This window comes from Chelmon rostratus, chromosome 6 (assembly GCF_017976325.1).
Source record: "Chelmon rostratus isolate fCheRos1 chromosome 6, fCheRos1.pri, whole genome shotgun sequence".
In the NCBI taxonomy this organism is placed as follows: Eukaryota; Metazoa; Chordata; class Actinopteri; order Chaetodontiformes; family Chaetodontidae; genus Chelmon; species Chelmon rostratus.
In genome coordinates, this window is record NC_055663.1 from 6,707,423 (window position 1) to 6,724,817 (window position 17,395).

General features: G+C 40.6%; 1 protein-coding gene across 5 annotated transcripts; it reads right to left on the reverse strand.

Moving 5' to 3' along the window:
• Positions 1–2,316: 2,316 nt before the first annotated feature.
• Positions 2,317–17,319, reverse strand: si:dkey-30c15.10 (uncharacterized protein LOC559353 homolog). 5 transcript variants are annotated; one of them, XM_041939252.1, is made up of 24 exons: positions 17,216–17,319; positions 16,486–16,580; positions 16,198–16,365; positions 15,614–15,712; positions 15,001–15,185; positions 14,505–14,591; positions 13,670–13,756; positions 12,987–13,071; positions 9,853–10,196; positions 9,613–9,707; positions 9,189–9,318; positions 8,826–8,961; positions 8,326–8,514; positions 8,063–8,189; positions 7,698–7,746; positions 6,668–6,721; positions 6,553–6,585; positions 6,438–6,459; positions 6,140–6,249; positions 5,496–5,549; positions 4,630–4,716; positions 4,059–4,166; positions 3,828–3,976; positions 2,317–3,139 (listed from the first exon to the last, which is right to left on the reverse strand). In XM_041939252.1, the coding sequence occupies exons 2-24, from the start codon at positions 16,577–16,579 to the stop codon at positions 2,974–2,976; spliced, it is 2,658 nt and encodes an 885-aa protein (XP_041795186.1). In that variant the 5' UTR covers position 16,580; positions 17,216–17,319; the 3' UTR covers positions 2,317–2,973. The 5 variants fall into 5 exon arrangements, with proteins under 5 accessions (XP_041795186.1, XP_041795185.1, XP_041795189.1 ...); XM_041939251.1 differs by having other exon boundaries at positions 13,670–13,759; XM_041939255.1 differs by lacking the exon at positions 13,670–13,756.
• Between the last annotated feature and the right edge of the window lie 76 nt (positions 17,320–17,395).

A 17,395-nucleotide genomic window follows, 5' to 3' on the forward strand; every position in this document is an offset into this window, starting at 1 on the left:
TATGGGACGAACAGGAAGTCTAATTCTAGACCACTTCCTGTATGACATTCCTGACCTGAGATGCCTTCCTGCCAGACGCTCTTGGATCTATGGTTCCTCCACTGAATGTATATGTATATACAGGAGAAGACTGCGACGAGATTAAAGGGATGAGATGCATTTAAAACTGTTAAATCTATTCGTCTGGGACCTCTGTTTGAAATGACATGTCTTCAACTGGAAAGACAATTGAAATATCAAAGTCTGAATAGATAATATTGATGAGTCATCACAAATTAGATATTTTGGCATTTTGTACCAGCACTTGCATGTTTAAGCCCTGTCTGGGTCGGTCATGTCCAGCAATCTTAAATGCTTTTGCAGCCATTTCAATCTAGTTATTTTAACTGGTACCTTCAGTTGAGTGCAAAGCATGACAATTTACATAAATAGCATTTATAACAAAGTGATAGACTGATTAGTATAAATACATGGAAAAGAACAGGAAATCACAGAACAGGGTAAATGTAAAAATTTCTCTATATAAAAAATGAAAAATAAATAACTTGGAAAATTGAATTCAGTTTTCTAGAATTGTACTTTCGTTCGTCAGATTAAAGTACAATTATGACTTTGGAGCAGTTCCTCTAGTCTCCTATTTGTGGAAACTTGGACAGAAACAAGGAAAACTGAAAAGTAGGAAGTCGGAAAAGTTTTGTTTCTATTTGTGTCTTTTGCTGCCTGAGAGGGCGGGATCGGAGCGCCCGAGCGACGTGTGATTGGCTGGTAAGGGCCGCCTGTCTCGCCAATCCTCATGCTTGCAGTCAGTGACAACATCCGGTCATGGCCGCGCACTGATACTACTCTGATAGGCAAGTCTCGTCGGTTGTTCCCGTCAGTGCACACTGGGCAGAGGCGCGAACTCACGGGGGAGACTCTGTGCTTATGTAGATATACAGCACATAGCTTTAGAACCACATGCAGAGATTGTCCCGTATCGCCGTGGTTGAAAAAAATAGATAGGCTAGCCAACACTGTGAGTCAGGGGAAGTAGGTGCTACACCTCTGAATGTTTCTGTGTAGATGCTCCAGCAGCTTCGTGGTGTCTGATCTGATCTGTTGAATTTAAATCCCTCTTGTCCCTCACATGTCTCCTGTATCGATGCTGCTGTGGTCATCCTCTCATCTCAACTCCTTCAGCACTCCTCTGCAGCAAACACTGACCAGGACACATGTCTTTATCAGCATGTTTCAGTACAGGTTTGTCTGACATTTAGGCAGTAAGCTATGTGTTGTATTGACACATATCTGTGACCTATATTTTCTCCTTCACACTTGTTTTAATGAGGTGGTTACTGTTGCTAAAGCCCTCAGTCTCCATGTTAGGTTTGTCTGAATTTTCTCAGGTGAAAATACACTGATTTCATACAGGTTTTTGCCCAGTTAATTAAAAAATGGTACGAGTCTCCAATCGCATGGCTTTTTCTTTCATCCTGTTCTGAAAGTGGAGGGTAAGCAGGCTGAATCAACTATTTGGAAAGTGGCTGATGAAAAACAAGTGAACTCACCTCCCGAAACAGCTGAAGGTGTCAAACGACAGCTGTCTTTTGTGCAATACCAGTTTCTTTGGAACTAAAATGTGCTGGATTGACAACCCACTTCAGTGCCACTATATCTGTTCTATTATGGGATTAGATTAGTTCCACAATTGGTCAAAACCTCACAAAAATTAAACTAATAACATTTAATTGAAAGTGAATAATGGAAAATAATTAGAAGCAAAAACTACAATTAAGGCCTTGAATTAAGTTGTCTTTTTCGTTCAAATTTTTTAAACTGATGACAGTAAAACAAGGGTATCAGGAGCACTGGATGTCTCGACCAGAACATTTTAAAATCCTTTCAGATCTTGAAGGATCAGTTTAATCTGCAGAGGACTGATTTCTGGCAATATCTCCAACTCAGAAATTGGCTACCCCCCGCACAACCCCAACCAATATAATGCATGTGCCCCTCATCGGTCACTTTCTGGCAAAAGACCATAGTGAAGATCAGCAGCAGTCTGGGGACATTGTTAACTATCATCTAAACTCAGTCAAGTTTATGCCTGTGAGCGCCATTAGCACTGGGAGTGGGAGTTAAAACCCAATATTGTGTCCTTAATAGTTTTGTTTAAACCTTTATTTAATTCAAATTCAAATTGATATTGTATTTTATTGAATTTTATTCATATTTGTTTTAGTTGAGTTGTATTGGCTCTTGTCTAAATGTGCTTTAACATGACTTAAACACACTACGGGTGAATAAAAGTAGATGCTGGGAATCTGTTGTGGGAAGTTATTTTATTTTCTTTCTCCCTTGTTTCAATACTTTGCTTTTCAAAATACATTTGCTATCTTGCCGTCTGTTATTATATGTACATATTACTTTATTTATGATGATTTAGGTTGTTGTTATAGACTTTTTCTTAAGGAAACAAAAGCATGTTAAAAAAGATTTCCTTCTCCTTCAATATTTATTAGTGTATCTTTACAAATTTGCTTATCCTTCAAGGTTAATTGATACAAAAATACAATAGGAATCTAAATATATGTGTAAATTATTTCAAAAATATATAAACTACAAGAGAAGTTTCACCTTAGCAACTGAAAGTGACCAAATAATATTGCCAACAAAGGCTAAAGCAGCTCATTGCCACAGAAAAGCAAGTCAAAATAAAACCTGATTCCCACAAAACCATGAAAAAGAAAAACTAAAATTATTCAAATGGAAACTGTAACTTAGCAAATAAAAGTGAAAACCAACAGTTATGATTGGATTCAGATTAAAAAATAAACAACAGTATGAAAAACAAACAGATATCTCCCAATGATATTGTCTGGGTATATGTTAGAATTTGGCAGTTTCATGTCAGTGAAACTGACCCTATGAGGAAGAAGCTTATCTCCTCCAGCTCTGAGATGAAGAATGTGAACCCTGATGTCAGAGATGTAGTTACAGTATGCTCTCCCTCAACTTCTCGTTGCTGGACGTGCTTGACTGCTGACTTTCTGTTTGGGTTGCTGATGTTCGGTTCCATGTGTGATAGTCCAAAAGAGCTTGGTTGAGTTTCTCGATCCAGTCCAGTCTTTCCTGTTTGGCGTCAGCTGAAAACCAGCACCTGTATAGCAACAACATCCATCAGGTCATGTACTGTGATCACAGGAGCACCGTAAGCCAGATCTGCCTGTAAATAGGTGCTACTGGGCCTGTTGACATCGATCAGTGTTAAAGTAAGAGTTCTACTTTGGTAAACTTTTCTACATTTTCCTCCTAATTAAGACCACATTCAGTGGTCTTAATAGCAGCCAAGACCACATTCAGTGGTCTTAATTAGGTAAAATGTAGTTTAAAAGAGAGTAAAGGCTGTAAGTGGAAGTAGTGAGCTGTTTCAAAACACATTTCTAGACACAACCCAATCACTGATGTCACAGAAGGCGTTTCCCTTCAACTGTCAAAAGTAAAACACCCTCTGTGACATCAGTAGCCGGCTGCTGCCAGAAGAGCAACACGCTTCTTTCTTACTGTAAACAAAGTTGCAATTATATTCAAACAGATTTTCAGAATAAGTGAAAGATTGTTGCTCTATATTGGCCAAAATGTGCAACCTCAAAGATGATCAATAGCAGCCAAACAATGTGTTCCTTAAAAAACAGGAGGTCTGGGATTCACACATGGAAAGCAGGCTGATTTGAATCCATTAACACAAGAAACAAAGATCTGTTTTGATGCTCGAAATTATGACAAAGAAATACGGTGAATTTACACTTTGCTTGCTACCAAAGATCTTATTTTACATGCAATCTTACTTGGCCAAGGCATCCTGGCTGTCGTCCTGCTGCTGCTGTGGGATGCTGCTCACCAGCTCAAAGGTGAAAGGTCGAGCACACGAGTCTCTCTTGACCGGTCTGACAGACTGTCTGTGGGAGCTGGACAGAGAAATGCTGCCCTCTGCTTCCTGGGAGGTTAAAACAGAATTAAATCAACTAAAAGTAATTTGGTGACTTAGTTTTCAAGTCTGTCTGTTGGTCAGTCCATACCTTAGTTTCCTTGTCATTGGGATGGTTCCAGTAGTACATGTTGCATCCCTCCAAAACAAAGTATCGGCGATGCCACACCCCATATCCACTGATCAACTCAAACATTGTCTGGGGACAGAACACAGAAAGAGGGAAGAGTGAAACTGCAGTTTAAAACTGTTTTTTAAACATTTAAAGAAACCATCTGTTTTAGTTAGTGGAAGTCTTTTACATATCAAGTTTAGCAAAGACAGGAGTTACGTTCTCATCCGAGTGTGTAAATCAGGCATGTCCAAACTATTCCATAAAGGGCCGTGTGGCTGAAGGTTTTCGTTCCAACCAAGGAGGAGCGCACCAGGCTGGACTCATTTAATCAGCTGATCTCACTTTTCAGCTGATAACTAAGGGATCCCTTGATGTTGATTGGTTGGCCTGGTGTGCTCCTCATTGGTTGGAACGAAAACCTGCAGCCACACGGCCCTTTATGGAATAGTTTGGACATGGCTGGTGTAAATGATACTAAATCACTTGTTAAGATGGACATGCAATGCAGCCAGAGAGTTGTGGAGGAATACAAAATTTCATTACTGACCAGGAAGCCTTGGTGCCGCACATTAGAGTGACTTTCGCTGTCCAGTCGCAGGTAAATGTTGCCCTCTAGAGGAGAGAGAAAAGGCACCTGCAGGTGGGGGAGGAGTAAAGCAGTTAAACTGGTGTGATGTGGAAGACATAAACAAGACAAGAAACTGAATATTTTGAAGAATTTCATTTCAAAATGTGCTTCATCCATTTTTGAATATAAAAGCTGCATGAAAATTGACTGTTCTGGTCAAACTGTGATCAGATGTGTGGTGACTTTAAGAGATTAGAGACATTAATACTGTCAGATAGTGTCATTATGAGAAGGTCTCAGCATGGTGCTACTGCATTTTAGAGTGAAATTCTTCTGGCATATTTACAAAAACACATGCATGCAAGCACACACGCCCTCTACAGAAAAAAACTGAAGTGGTGAAATGACACAGTGTCTTGATTAAAAGTGAACTTTCATGCTGCCATTTTCCTCCCCTTAATGTCATGACATCATGTAATCCAAAATTAAATGATGCAAGAAAATAGCAGAGACTTGTAACAACATGTATACGAATACATTTGTATGATGAATATGAATACACATCCAGGGTTTGTGCACCAGCCAGGAAATAGCTTATATTTTTCTTATTTTGCCCTTAAGCACAATGTCATTTCACAACAAATCTACTGGGTTTTGATGTCAAAGTACCAACATAATGGATATTTTCTTTGGTCTTTGACGGGAGGGGAGCTTGAACAGACAAACTTCATTGACCACAAACACTACCAAAACTGAGGCAGCGGTTAATTTGAAAGGCTGAAATGATGAGTCAGAGGTTAGGTTAGCAGAGAGAGGTGAAAAGCAGACTGTGTGAGGAGTGAAACCTTTTCCTGAAATTCATCTCCCAGCAGCCTCCTGATTTTCCCTTCAAGTTTCATCTAATTGAAGACAGCAAGACAGAGAGGGGGAGGGAGGCAGACAGAGAGGTGTAGACATGTTACATCACCAGTGAGCCCACCCATGTGTAGAAACTCCTAACAGACCAAAGGGATGTATAGTAGTGCCTGTAGCACTGAGGTGAATAAAAAAAAAATCAAATGACCAGAGGGGTGCAAAACCAGGTGACAGTGGATGCATTGCTTAGGCCATGCTTCTCCCTTCTGAATGTTATCATTCAACTAATAATTACCACAACAAGTATTTACATGTCTGCATCCACCAAAATGCATTTGTGAAGTATTATTTTTTACTTGCCAAACTGAAAAGATACATAAAGCTGACGTGGCTACAGCTTGTTTAATATAATTGAAATCCACACGTAAATTCTATTTGTTAGTTAATTTATCATTTTTAAAATTGTTCAACGGACCACCATTCTCATCTTCATCAACACTGTTCAGTACACATTTCAGCATTAAACACAATCCTCTGGCCCAGAATAAGACAGCTGTGTATTGAACTTTAATTCCTGAAGATGCCAACCGCAGTGTGAACAGCCCTTCCTAACAATATCATGACAGATCGTTACCTTATCCAGAGGAAACTTGCTGTGTCCCAGTGAGGCCAAGGTGATCTTATGGGAACCCACCAAACAAAAGTTACTGGAGCGGCGAGTGTTGAGAGCAGGGAGAGCAGCAGCTGAAGGACAAAGAGGTGCAGAGCAAAAACCCATAACATGAAAACATGAAACGGCCAACTGGCGATGTGCACGACCATTATGGCAACATTTACATAGTCCCGCTCTAGAGCTACTGTTGAGTCAAACGGGAAAAAATGAATCCTCCTTGTACTATAACAAATACTGAACAATATAAAACTCAACTTACATGTCAGACTGTTATTGGATCTCTGTTGAAAACAAAAGAAAAGGTTTAGGTGATACTTCCATGAGAGGTGAAAAACACAGCACACACTATAAGAGTAAAAAACTTGGATACTCACGGTGATAGTGTTCAGAAGCTTTCTTGGCGTGACCTGGATATGTAAATATACCTAAATTATTTAGACTATCTTTGTCAAATAAACACATGGCTCATTTTTGGACCCACTCACTTACCCGTGACTTGGTGGTGGCCCGGTCCATGCTGCAGTTACTACCTGAAGTGTGGGACTAGATGGCACAGAAATAGGGACATTAAAAGTCCGAACATCACATCTAACAGTGCTGTGCATTTAACAGTCAGTAATACACAGTCAAATGTGAGCATTCTTTTGAAAGCCTGATATCAAGCCCTCCATCAAAGAGCAGATACTTGTCCTGGCCTGATATCGATATTATATCAGCTTGGGCTAGGCTACATGAGCTGACCCTGTTGACATGATAGACAGTTTTATCTGAAGGCCTTCTCAGTAGTGCAGCCATATTCCCTGCTTAGCTCCACTAGAGACCTACTGCACATTTGAGGCATCCTTGAATCCCAAGCAAAGAACAAATACTTGGCAGCATGAAACAGCCTTATAGCTACATTAAAACTGCTTCAGCTAAAGTACAATGGCTGACTCAAGAGGCTTCATAGACAACTTCACCCGCTAAGCTGTCCAACCACTGTCACTGTATAACTGGTTCCACTAGACTTGCCTACAGCTACTATTTTGCAACCCCTCTGGAACGAGAAACCCTTCCTGAATGTGCCTTGAGCTGTATTACCAAAGAAAAAAATAAGTTTCGATATGACGTTGTGTGGCTCATCAGGCGGGCACCCTCACAGTAACTGATGTTGAGTTGGACTCACAACAGAGAGAAGGCTCAACAGCATGTTCCAGTGTCCCAGAACCACCCACCTCTTAACTTGCACCCACATACTCAACACAGCCTTCCAAATCAATATAGACCTTAAGCCTGATCGTAGCAGTCAACACATCATACACTTCTGTCTATATAAGCATGAGCTATAACCAGAACACACATGGTTTAAACATTCATCATTCATGTCCATAACATAAACCTACAGTCAGTTATATAGAAATACACATATGTGTGTCTGTGTTAAGAAACCACTTCACTATTCTAATTTAATTTCAATTAATATAATTTGAATTAACATGTCACAAAGAACAACTGCAAATCAAAATGCCAAATGTCTCACCAGGCTGTAGACTTCCACATCAATTTCAAAGGATGAGCGAATGTCCTTCCTGACATTTCAGGGAGACAGAGCAAGGAATGCATCAATCTACAGACCACTGACATAATCATATTGATGCAGTCACAAGACACAATACAAAAAGATTCAAGTGCATAAGAGTGCCCCAATTTGGCAAAGGCTGTCTGGATGTGACCATTAACAAAATAAAAAAATGAGAACAAAGAAACCCAACAGGTTTTTCCAGTGATGCCCATCACCGACTGAAGACAGAAAATATGGAATTCATGTAAGTGAAAAAAGTACGTGCAGCAAATTAGAGCTAGAAGCAAAGCATATATTAACGGAGCTAATGAACTGCAGCTTACAGAGTGACAGAAGTAGGGAAAGAGATGGTGTCTCCATTCTGAGCATTGGCAGCTGTGGCCAGCGGGGTGGCGACGATGTTGCAGGGCCCGTAGCGGATCAGGACGAAGAAGTAGTGACTTGGCCGACCTACACAAGCACATAAACAAATCAATCCCTTCAATGCAGCTGCCAACCTCTGCATTTGTGTTAATCAAGCCCTGATTTCTGAAATAGGGTTTTATTGATGTCCTACAATTGAATCAATGTTAAATTGCTGTGCTACCTGTTCGGTTGTGTGAGGAGCAGACAAATTCAACCTTGAGAGGCAGCTGGATGTTTGTGATGCTGACAGTCCCTCTGCAGGGCTGCTGGGAAACATAGTCCTTGTCCTCCCCTGCTGCCTCTCCTGACTCTGAGCTCCTCTCCTCCCTCAGTCTGGTTACCTCTGCCAGCAGGGCTGAGCGTTTCTCACCTAAAACATACAAAAAGATCACAAGGATGATAAGCAACACAGAAAGAAAAATTATGACTATTGCTTTAAATTACATTATTTAAGCTTTGGAAAAAGATGTGTAGATGCAATTAACATAAAATAAAAGATACATGTATGTGTGTGTTTTTTGTTATTAAAACTGTTGTCTGTCTGTTTCTAATATTTTAATAAGTATTGAAATAATGCACTTGCTGTTGAGGCAATACTTTCTACACAAACACAATAACTTGAACATGGCGTCATATCTACAAAAAGATGGGACTATTAAGCCAAGAAATTTTGATGTGTACAGGAGACAAGCAGCAGTTTCTCAGCTTCAGCCTCCTCCAGCGAGCCTCGTCCATGCTCCTCATCAGTACAGCAGCTCAGAGCCTGCAGGGTCTGGTTGATCACAGTCTGCAGCTTCCCTGCTTCTTCATTAAGTGCCTGGACAAACACAGGACAGAAAGCAAGATCTGGTCACTCAGCCTTTGGACTGGATTTGATTCAGTCAAAGCAGCTGGAGTGCTTTTTGCATTTACAGTCGACTGAATTAAAAGATGTACGTACTTAGATCTCATCCTGAACACAGACTGACAGACGGACTAGCTGAACAACAATGGTGAACAGGTTAGCCTTTTTCAATTAAAATAGCTGAAAGCAGTGTAACACACCGTGATTTTCTCCTTGGTGTTGACAGAAGGTTGAGGTTGGGACTTTTCTGGAGCTCGTCTCTGAACCCCAGGGGTGACACTCTGAATGGTGGGCTGCTTACTCTGTCTTTGTGTACGGTAGGCATCAATACTGTCAATCATGGAACAAAATCAAATTACAGACACGTGAGAGTACCAATCAATTCGACAGTCACATTTAAGTACTGTTAGCTCTGTTGTTCTTTCAGTTATTGTGTTTTCTTAGCCAAGTCACCAGTGTGAAGATTTCAGTGGTAAAGTTGGTGGTAAATGGTATACAAACTGGGCCTGGGGTCTCTTAAATGTGTGTGCCAAAAGACAGCACTGATTTTTCAAGAGTGAGAGTTCAACTGGAATTTATTCCAAACAGACTTTGTACAAATGGCTGTGTTGCTGCTGTAATTACCTGTATAGAGGAGCAGATTCAGTAGGAGGGGTGGATGTCTCTTCTGGAGTCAGGAGCAGAGATGGAGGATTGGACCCCTCGCTCACTGTCAGTCGCTGTTGGGGGGGGACATGGATCTTTAGTAATGAAATAATCTTCCGGGTTCAGGATTTATCTACTTTCCCAGGAAGCACTTAATGCAGAAAGCTCCCCAAATGGAACTCATGTGTGGACAAGCTCAAAGTTATGAATTAATCTTACCAGAGGGGTGACAACAGCCTCTACAGACTTGCTGAGCGGAGAGAGGATGCCGCTGGGAGGGAAAGTCAGCAGCTCATCTCCATTGTTTTCAAGCTTCTTGCTCTCATCATAAGCTTCTTCTTTGGCCTCTCCCTCTCCCTCTTCTTCACTCTTCTCCTTCTCTGACTCCGTGTCCACCTTATCTTTGTCTCCAGTGCAAGTGCCAATGCCACTGTCGCGGTCCTCAGTGTCCTCATCATCCACCCTGTCTTCCTCCATCCTTCCAGCATACTCCAGCACCTCCTCAAACATCTGGTCAATTATTTCAGCGGTGTTGGTCTCATCGTGAGAGCTCAGTTCAGCATCTGTTGAGAGAAGCATTCAAATGTATCAAGTCATTTTCTGATGCAACAATTTCAAAAAGACAAGTGTTAAAACTGAAGAAAACCAACAACAGATGGGCACCATCCATCTTTTACTTTTGTGAAGATTTAAAAAATAAACAAACAAAAACTTAGAAGTCTGCAAAGATGAATTTAACCCTAACCATTTTTTAAATTTCAAGTAAAACAAAAACAACCATATAAACGTATTTAGTTTTCCTTTTGCCACCCTGTGATTTAGAAAACATGCTGCTCTTAATATAAAGCCAACATACACAATTTACCAGGGACCAGTGATTTCTGTCAAATAAATGCCTTCATCCATGTGCTCCATTTCTCCTAAGGTGTCCTCAGGCATCCCAGGTGCTCACACCTACATCTTAGTGTTCTCACCTGACATACTTGTCTCTGCCCTGGACTCCATGGAGGTATTGGTCTCAGACAGGGTGGAGTCATTGATTAGCTCAGGCTCCAAGATAAACGTGACTTTCTTTGTACTTTCTCCTCCTTCTGCCCTCTGAGTTTTTTCTCTGAGCCCATCTACAACACCCTGCCTATTATCTACTGCATCTGCATCTTGCTCCATTTCCTCTGTCTCCAAAAGGTGACTAGACACCTGCACCTCTGGCAAACACTGAGCTCCATCACTTCCATCAATGTCAGATGATTCAGCCTGAGTCTCTACCTTAGGCTTTGCTACATCTTCAAGATTTGTTTCAAGCTCTGGATACTCAGTCTGTGTTACATCTGCAAATGGAAATGCCTCTCTTTCTTTCTCTCTGCTATTTAGGCCTCTACTATCTGACTCTAGATCCATGTCTTCTTCTTTTATACTGACTGTTAGGACCTCTGACTGTTGATATACATCATCCTTATGAGTACATCCTTTTATGTCTTTTTGGTCTTGTTTAATTGTAAAAACATCTACATCTCCTGTGACCGCTCCCTCATGACATCCTTCACAAGACTCTCTGTTCCCCTTATCTCGGTTTAAAGTAGACTCTAACTTGTCCTCCTCAGGTCTAGGTTTCTCATCATCCTGCATTTCAGAGGAGTCTGTAAACGCAGCAGAGACATTACCCAAATAACGTTCACCATCCTGGTTGTCAGAGGGTTCACTACTATCTGCAACATCACCTCCTTCCACCTTTTCCAGTGTGGATAAATACGACTCCCCTTCCTCCTCTTTAGCACACACAGCTTTCTCCTGTTCTTCAGCTATGATAGACTCTCTCTTCTTGCCCACCTTGTCTTGAGGATATGTCCACAACCTTAACTCCTCATCTGTTGAAGGTTCAATATCTTCTTCACTGTATGAATAACCATCAATTTTTCCAACATCTTCAAATGAAAACACCTCAGACCCCTCTTGTTCAGCTACTTTGGAAACCTCACCTGTTTCCTCCTCTGGATAAGCTGATTCTAGCAAACTCTGTTCATCACCTGCAGGCAACGCTGACATATTCTGATCGTCACCAAAGGGTGCTCTGGAGAAACTCTGATCCTCTCCAAAAGACAACTTTAAAACAGTGTGAATCTGTGATTGTTGTGACCCTAGCTGCTCTTCCCTGACCTCTTCATCCTGATGAGTGTTTTGCTCCGTCCATTCCATTTGCAGCTGTCCTTCATTTGAGTTTTCAAGCTCAACAGATGCTGCTAGGGTTTCAAAAAAAAAGTTGCTTTGAAAAAGTAGTCCCACATTTTAACACTAGGCTACCTAAGCTTCATACTGGATATGTTTTATAGCAGGTGTTGAGTAATCATATAGAGTCATTATATCAAGAATGTGGCAAAAGTTATTACATTATTACATTAATACAAAGGAAACATATCCAGCAAGAGGTTTAAAAATACACCCCTGGTTTTCTTTTGTACAATTTTGGAGTGAAAAAAGGAAACATCACACTGTCATTAGTCTACTTGTAAAGTAACATCAGACTGTAACTACATTAATTCTGAATCTGGAGTACCATATAAGCAGGGGTGCACATAACTGGTACACAGACACGCATGTGTCACAAAAATCCAGTTGTTTCAAAATGCACTTTTGCGTACCAGGCAGCAACCGAATTAGGTCTCAGTTATAGAATGGACAATGCTGTGAATGGGATCACTTTGGGAGGACACTGTCTGTAGTTTGAACTGTGAGGATATTACAATCAAGCAAATGGTAGCAATGCAATGCTGCTTCCAATAGTTCCATTTCCTGTGCTGTATATGACATATCATGACTATATTGGCAGCACACAGAGAGTACCGTCAGGCCTCAGTGAGTGTGTGTGTGTGTGTGTGTGTGTGTGTGAGAGAGACAGAGAGGTGTGCATGTCAGTAAAAACATCTATTGGTTGTGAAAGGGGATTCTTACATCTCAACATAATAAAAGCCAAGAACAGATGGTTGTACAAACTTTATATTATATTGCTCTACCAGGTTTACAATATAATGATAATTTTTTTTTAGTTTAATACTGTTAGGCCCATTGTGTCAGACTGGTGCAGAACTGTTTGGCAATAGATATCAGTGTTTTGGGTGGGATTTTGTTTTTGACAGTTGTCATACTACAGATTGCAATCCGTTAATAAGGATCTTGAAAAAAGTAATGATGGGGCCACATGGGTCCTTGCAGATCAGTTTAGGACATTACTACTTCTGTTACTACAGCCTCTGTCCTGGTATGTATTGACTTAACTCTCTAAAGTATTGAAATAAAATGTGATCATTTATTCATGAGAACAGAATAGAGAAAAGTCAATTTGATGTCAAAGGTCTTACCTGTCCCATCTGAAGATTTCTTCCCTACACCTGATGTAAGCGCTTCAGTGAAGCTTCCATCTTTCATCTCAGTATCACCATCAGCCTGCTGAATGCAAAAATATTAGCACCAGGAAACAAAAATAAGAGGTAGAAATGCAGAGCAGGTTTATTTTATGCATATATATATGATATGCATATATCATTGCAAGCAAATAAACAAACTAAAATGATTGTGATTTAGGTATGCTCAACAACCACAGAAACAGTACCAGGAAAGGAAAAACCTAAAAGACACAGGAGATCTACAGCACACAAGCAAATAAAACAAAGCATTAAAACACACAAAAAAATCTGTGACATGGCTGTGTTTATGTCATGTGAAGTGAAAAGATAATCCTTAATTGTGTGAACAGCCCAGTTCCCCAAAACCACATCAAACTTACATATGTGCACTGTTTCAGAAGTGAACTTACCTCCTCTAAAAGACAAAAAACTGGAGCCATCTGAATGGGTAATTCTTACCACGAAGGTATACTAGGTAAAGGTACTATGCTTGTATGCCATCCTCCTCGTTAACTATCCAAATCAATTCTTATCACTGGCCAAATCAATACTGCCCATTCTGGTGACTTCAAGTATTGCCCATGTGTCAAAGCATAAAAGTGGCCAGAGAGTAAAGAGTCATTTGGTCATAGACTCACATCCCAGGGCTGCATAGGAGGCCAATGATCTCGCCTTCTAGATCTAGGAACCCATGAGGGAGGTGAGGGGCCAGGAGGGGTCCTTCCCTGCTAATGTTTACATAAGCTGCTGTTAGGGCTGTGCGATATGGCCAAAATCTCATTTCCCGATATAGGTCCTTTTTTTATATATATAGGAAAGCATATGTACGTGTCACAATATAGCACATTTTCAGCAAATTCAGTGAATTGTAGTCTACATAAATTTGGTGTGAATTTTCAATAAAGCATGTAACAAAATCTAAAATATTAATGTATAATATACTAAAAGGTAAATAGCATGTGTAGGTGATAAAAGAGGTTAGTGGTGTTTCAGCCTCATGTGGCACGTGTATGTCTGTGGCATAATTTTCAAAGTATGGTTTCCTGGTCTGTGTCAGACTTTTCATACCTAAACCACGTCCATGCAGCAGAAGTAGCCTCCTCTTTTATACACATGCTCCTTGTTTTGTTTTAGTTTGTTGGAGTCTTTCTCCTATACAGAATTACCCTTTTCTGTGTCACATTCACTCTTCTCCAGGTTTGTTTGCGTTACCTGATGTAAATTCCCTGCCTGCATCAACACCATGCAGAAGAGCACAAAGTGTCGTGCAAATTCCGAAAAATAGTCCCGTAAAAAGTGTGATTTATGCCACAAAAAATAAACAATAATGTGAAACAACATTTTCCTGTCGTCACACATGTATATTGCCATATTGCACAGCCCTAGCTGGTGAAATTAATTATCACAAGACAGACGGCTGTGACTAAAACACTCTTGAATGTTTGAAAGGCACTATCACAATCACAAACCTACCTGAGTTAATGAAGGATCAGAGTTGCTCCTTTTCAGCCAGGCATTCTCTCTGATTGGCTGCAACAGGCTCAACTCTTGTTTCCGTTCCTGAGCAGTGAAACCATGTGAGATGTCACACACAAACTCCATAGGTACTCCGACAACAGGAATGTATTATTTGAGTAATGAATGGATGTAGAAATCAGATCATTCATTCTTAAGCTCATATAATTAAGGGTACTGCAGCTGCTAGTAGCATTAGTTTAGAACAACCTGAACAGACATGACCTGGCCATGGATAGGTGGCAAAAACTGAATGATTTCAACTTTCAAAGATTCACAGACACCATTGAGGAATACTCATACATTACAAATTAATTGAAAGAAATGATTTATTTCAGCAGGTTTTGATATTGGCCCATCCAAGTAGACTAGAGACAAGAGAGCAAGAATGGTGTTTATCCCAGTAATGTAGGTACTACTAATATATTTCAGTAATAAAAGCCCCTGAACCAACCTCGCGTATGCGAGAAGCCTGCTTTGAGCTTGGTGTTGTAGTGCCTTGGAGTTTCTGCTGGATGCCAGACACAAAGTTGGAGCAGGATCGAGGGCCGGAGTTGGCAGGGCTCGTTGTGGGGGCAGGGCTAGCCTGGAAGACTGGCACTTTAAACCGCTCCATTCGCTGATTAAATTCTCCCTCACCTGGAGGAAAAACATTCATAGCGATGACTTTTTAAACATAATTTGAAATTAATTCAAATTTAAATAACACATATTGGTAACAAATATTCTGATGTTCTTGCTGCAAATATTCAATACTGAGTATCAACCGGCACCAAATTCCAATCTAATATTTATATTTTCCTTCATAATATGTATGGTGCAGGCCATGAATTGCCTTCTTTTAATGCACGTCGTTTGTACTTTGGACCTCGTTTTGTACCTGTTTCATAGCTTGTTGTTTGCTTCACTGCCACTGAATGTTGCATCATTCATTCTTCAGGAGAAACACAATTTCTTTCCTCTATGTACTGTACTATAATGCACTGAAACACTGTATTCAGCAGTGACAAGTCTGGTGTTCATCCGCAGACATTTTTGAACATGTATGTGTTCATATGCATAATCACCAAGGAGATGCTCTCTGAAACCCTTTTCGTGGATAATGACAGATGGGCTGTCAGCCCCAGGATCAGAGAGGCACCGCTGGGCCAGAGGAGGAGCTCCTCCTAAAACAAGAAAAACTTGTTACAAATTGCAGTATTAATCTAACACACTGTCACAGCGGCTCTGCACAGATTGCTTAACAGCTTGACAAAAGTTCTTATCTTGCATGCAGATAGTCAAGCTTGACTGTTGACCTTGACTACCATGACATGTCGACATCTAGATACCCCTGGAAAAATAAACTGCAATACTCTTGGATATACAGATATATACACATATACATTCAATTGCCAGTTAATTAGGTCCACCTAGCTAAAAACAATGCAGTGTAATACAACAGTCCTTCCCATTGGATTGCAAAAATCTGTTGGGGGGGTGTTGATGCAACTTTACGGATATTTTTGAGGCTGTAGTTTGTGAACAGTGGTCTGTTGAATTGTATTGTCTTATATTGAGACGTGTTTCTAACATTCAGTCAGCCCTCATTGATAAAAATTGTGAGGGCAAAATATTAGCATGCCTGCCTCAACATCAAAGGTAGGATTACCATCTCGTCTCTGGGTGAGTTGCTGGACTCGAGACCGGACTGAGGGAACCATTGGTGTGTCTGGTTTTGTGTCTAGCTCAGCTTGGCGCAAAGACGAGGAAGGTTTCGGACTACGGTTCTCCTGACCAGCTCCCCCCAGACGCCGCCGCTTCTGGCCATCATTCACCTCTGAGACATCAGATAGAAAGAAAAAGACTATAAAGACTGCTGTAAGTATGTAGACATACTCTATCATTAAAGATATACCTATGAACCTCTACATTCCTGCTAATACAGGCACAAACACACCTGATGGTGAGAGGACATTGTCCTCAGAATCTGACAGAGGTGCTCTCTGTCTCTTCAGGTTGATGTTGCCACTGTTTTCCTCGCCAGCTTCCATACTGAGCAAACACAGTGACATGTGAAACACGTTTCTATAGCAGTTAGTCCTTTCTCAAAAACACAAAAGAAGATTTCTGAACAGTGAAGGCCATGTACGTCATTATAATGGGATAAGGTAATATAGGTTAAAACTGACATTAAACATATTTGGTTAACATGACTAAAGTTAGCTTTTAGACGAAATCTTACTGACAGAGGAAACACCAGTATTGTATAAAAACGCATCCCAGACAGTTTTAAACGTGACAACGTTCAGCGTTTCAGTTTCAACTCAGGTCGGTTTTAAAATGAGACACATTCATAGAAAGTTGTGCTAGCTAGTCAGCTAACCAAATACACAGCGTTAACTTGTTGTCACTACCAACACAGCAGTAGACCTAGAAACATTCACGTTACTTTTGACATTTTTAAATCTCCGAACATTAAAAGTCAGTTGACAGTAAATGAGGTACAATAGCTAGCTAATCTTAGCAACACAGTTCTTTGAGTCAAATCTGGTTAGCTCACTTCAAGCTAGCGTTAACTTATCTACAGTTGTACAGCACAACGTTAGCCTTGTTTAGAATGACAAGCTAACTTTAGGAGGAATAAATTGTCTTGTTAACGTGGCAACAAAGCAGAGCTAACTCCTTACCTGAAAAGATATCTGTGTGAAACTGCAGTCTGTATGAAACAGGTCAACGCTAACTGACAGAAAACAAGAAACAACCCTGTAGTTGTTTTATGCTTTCAGTCTCCTCCTCCAACTTTGAATTTCAGCGGGTCTTCGGACGTTAGCGGAACATACAGCTCGAGTCCCGTAAATACCCCCACA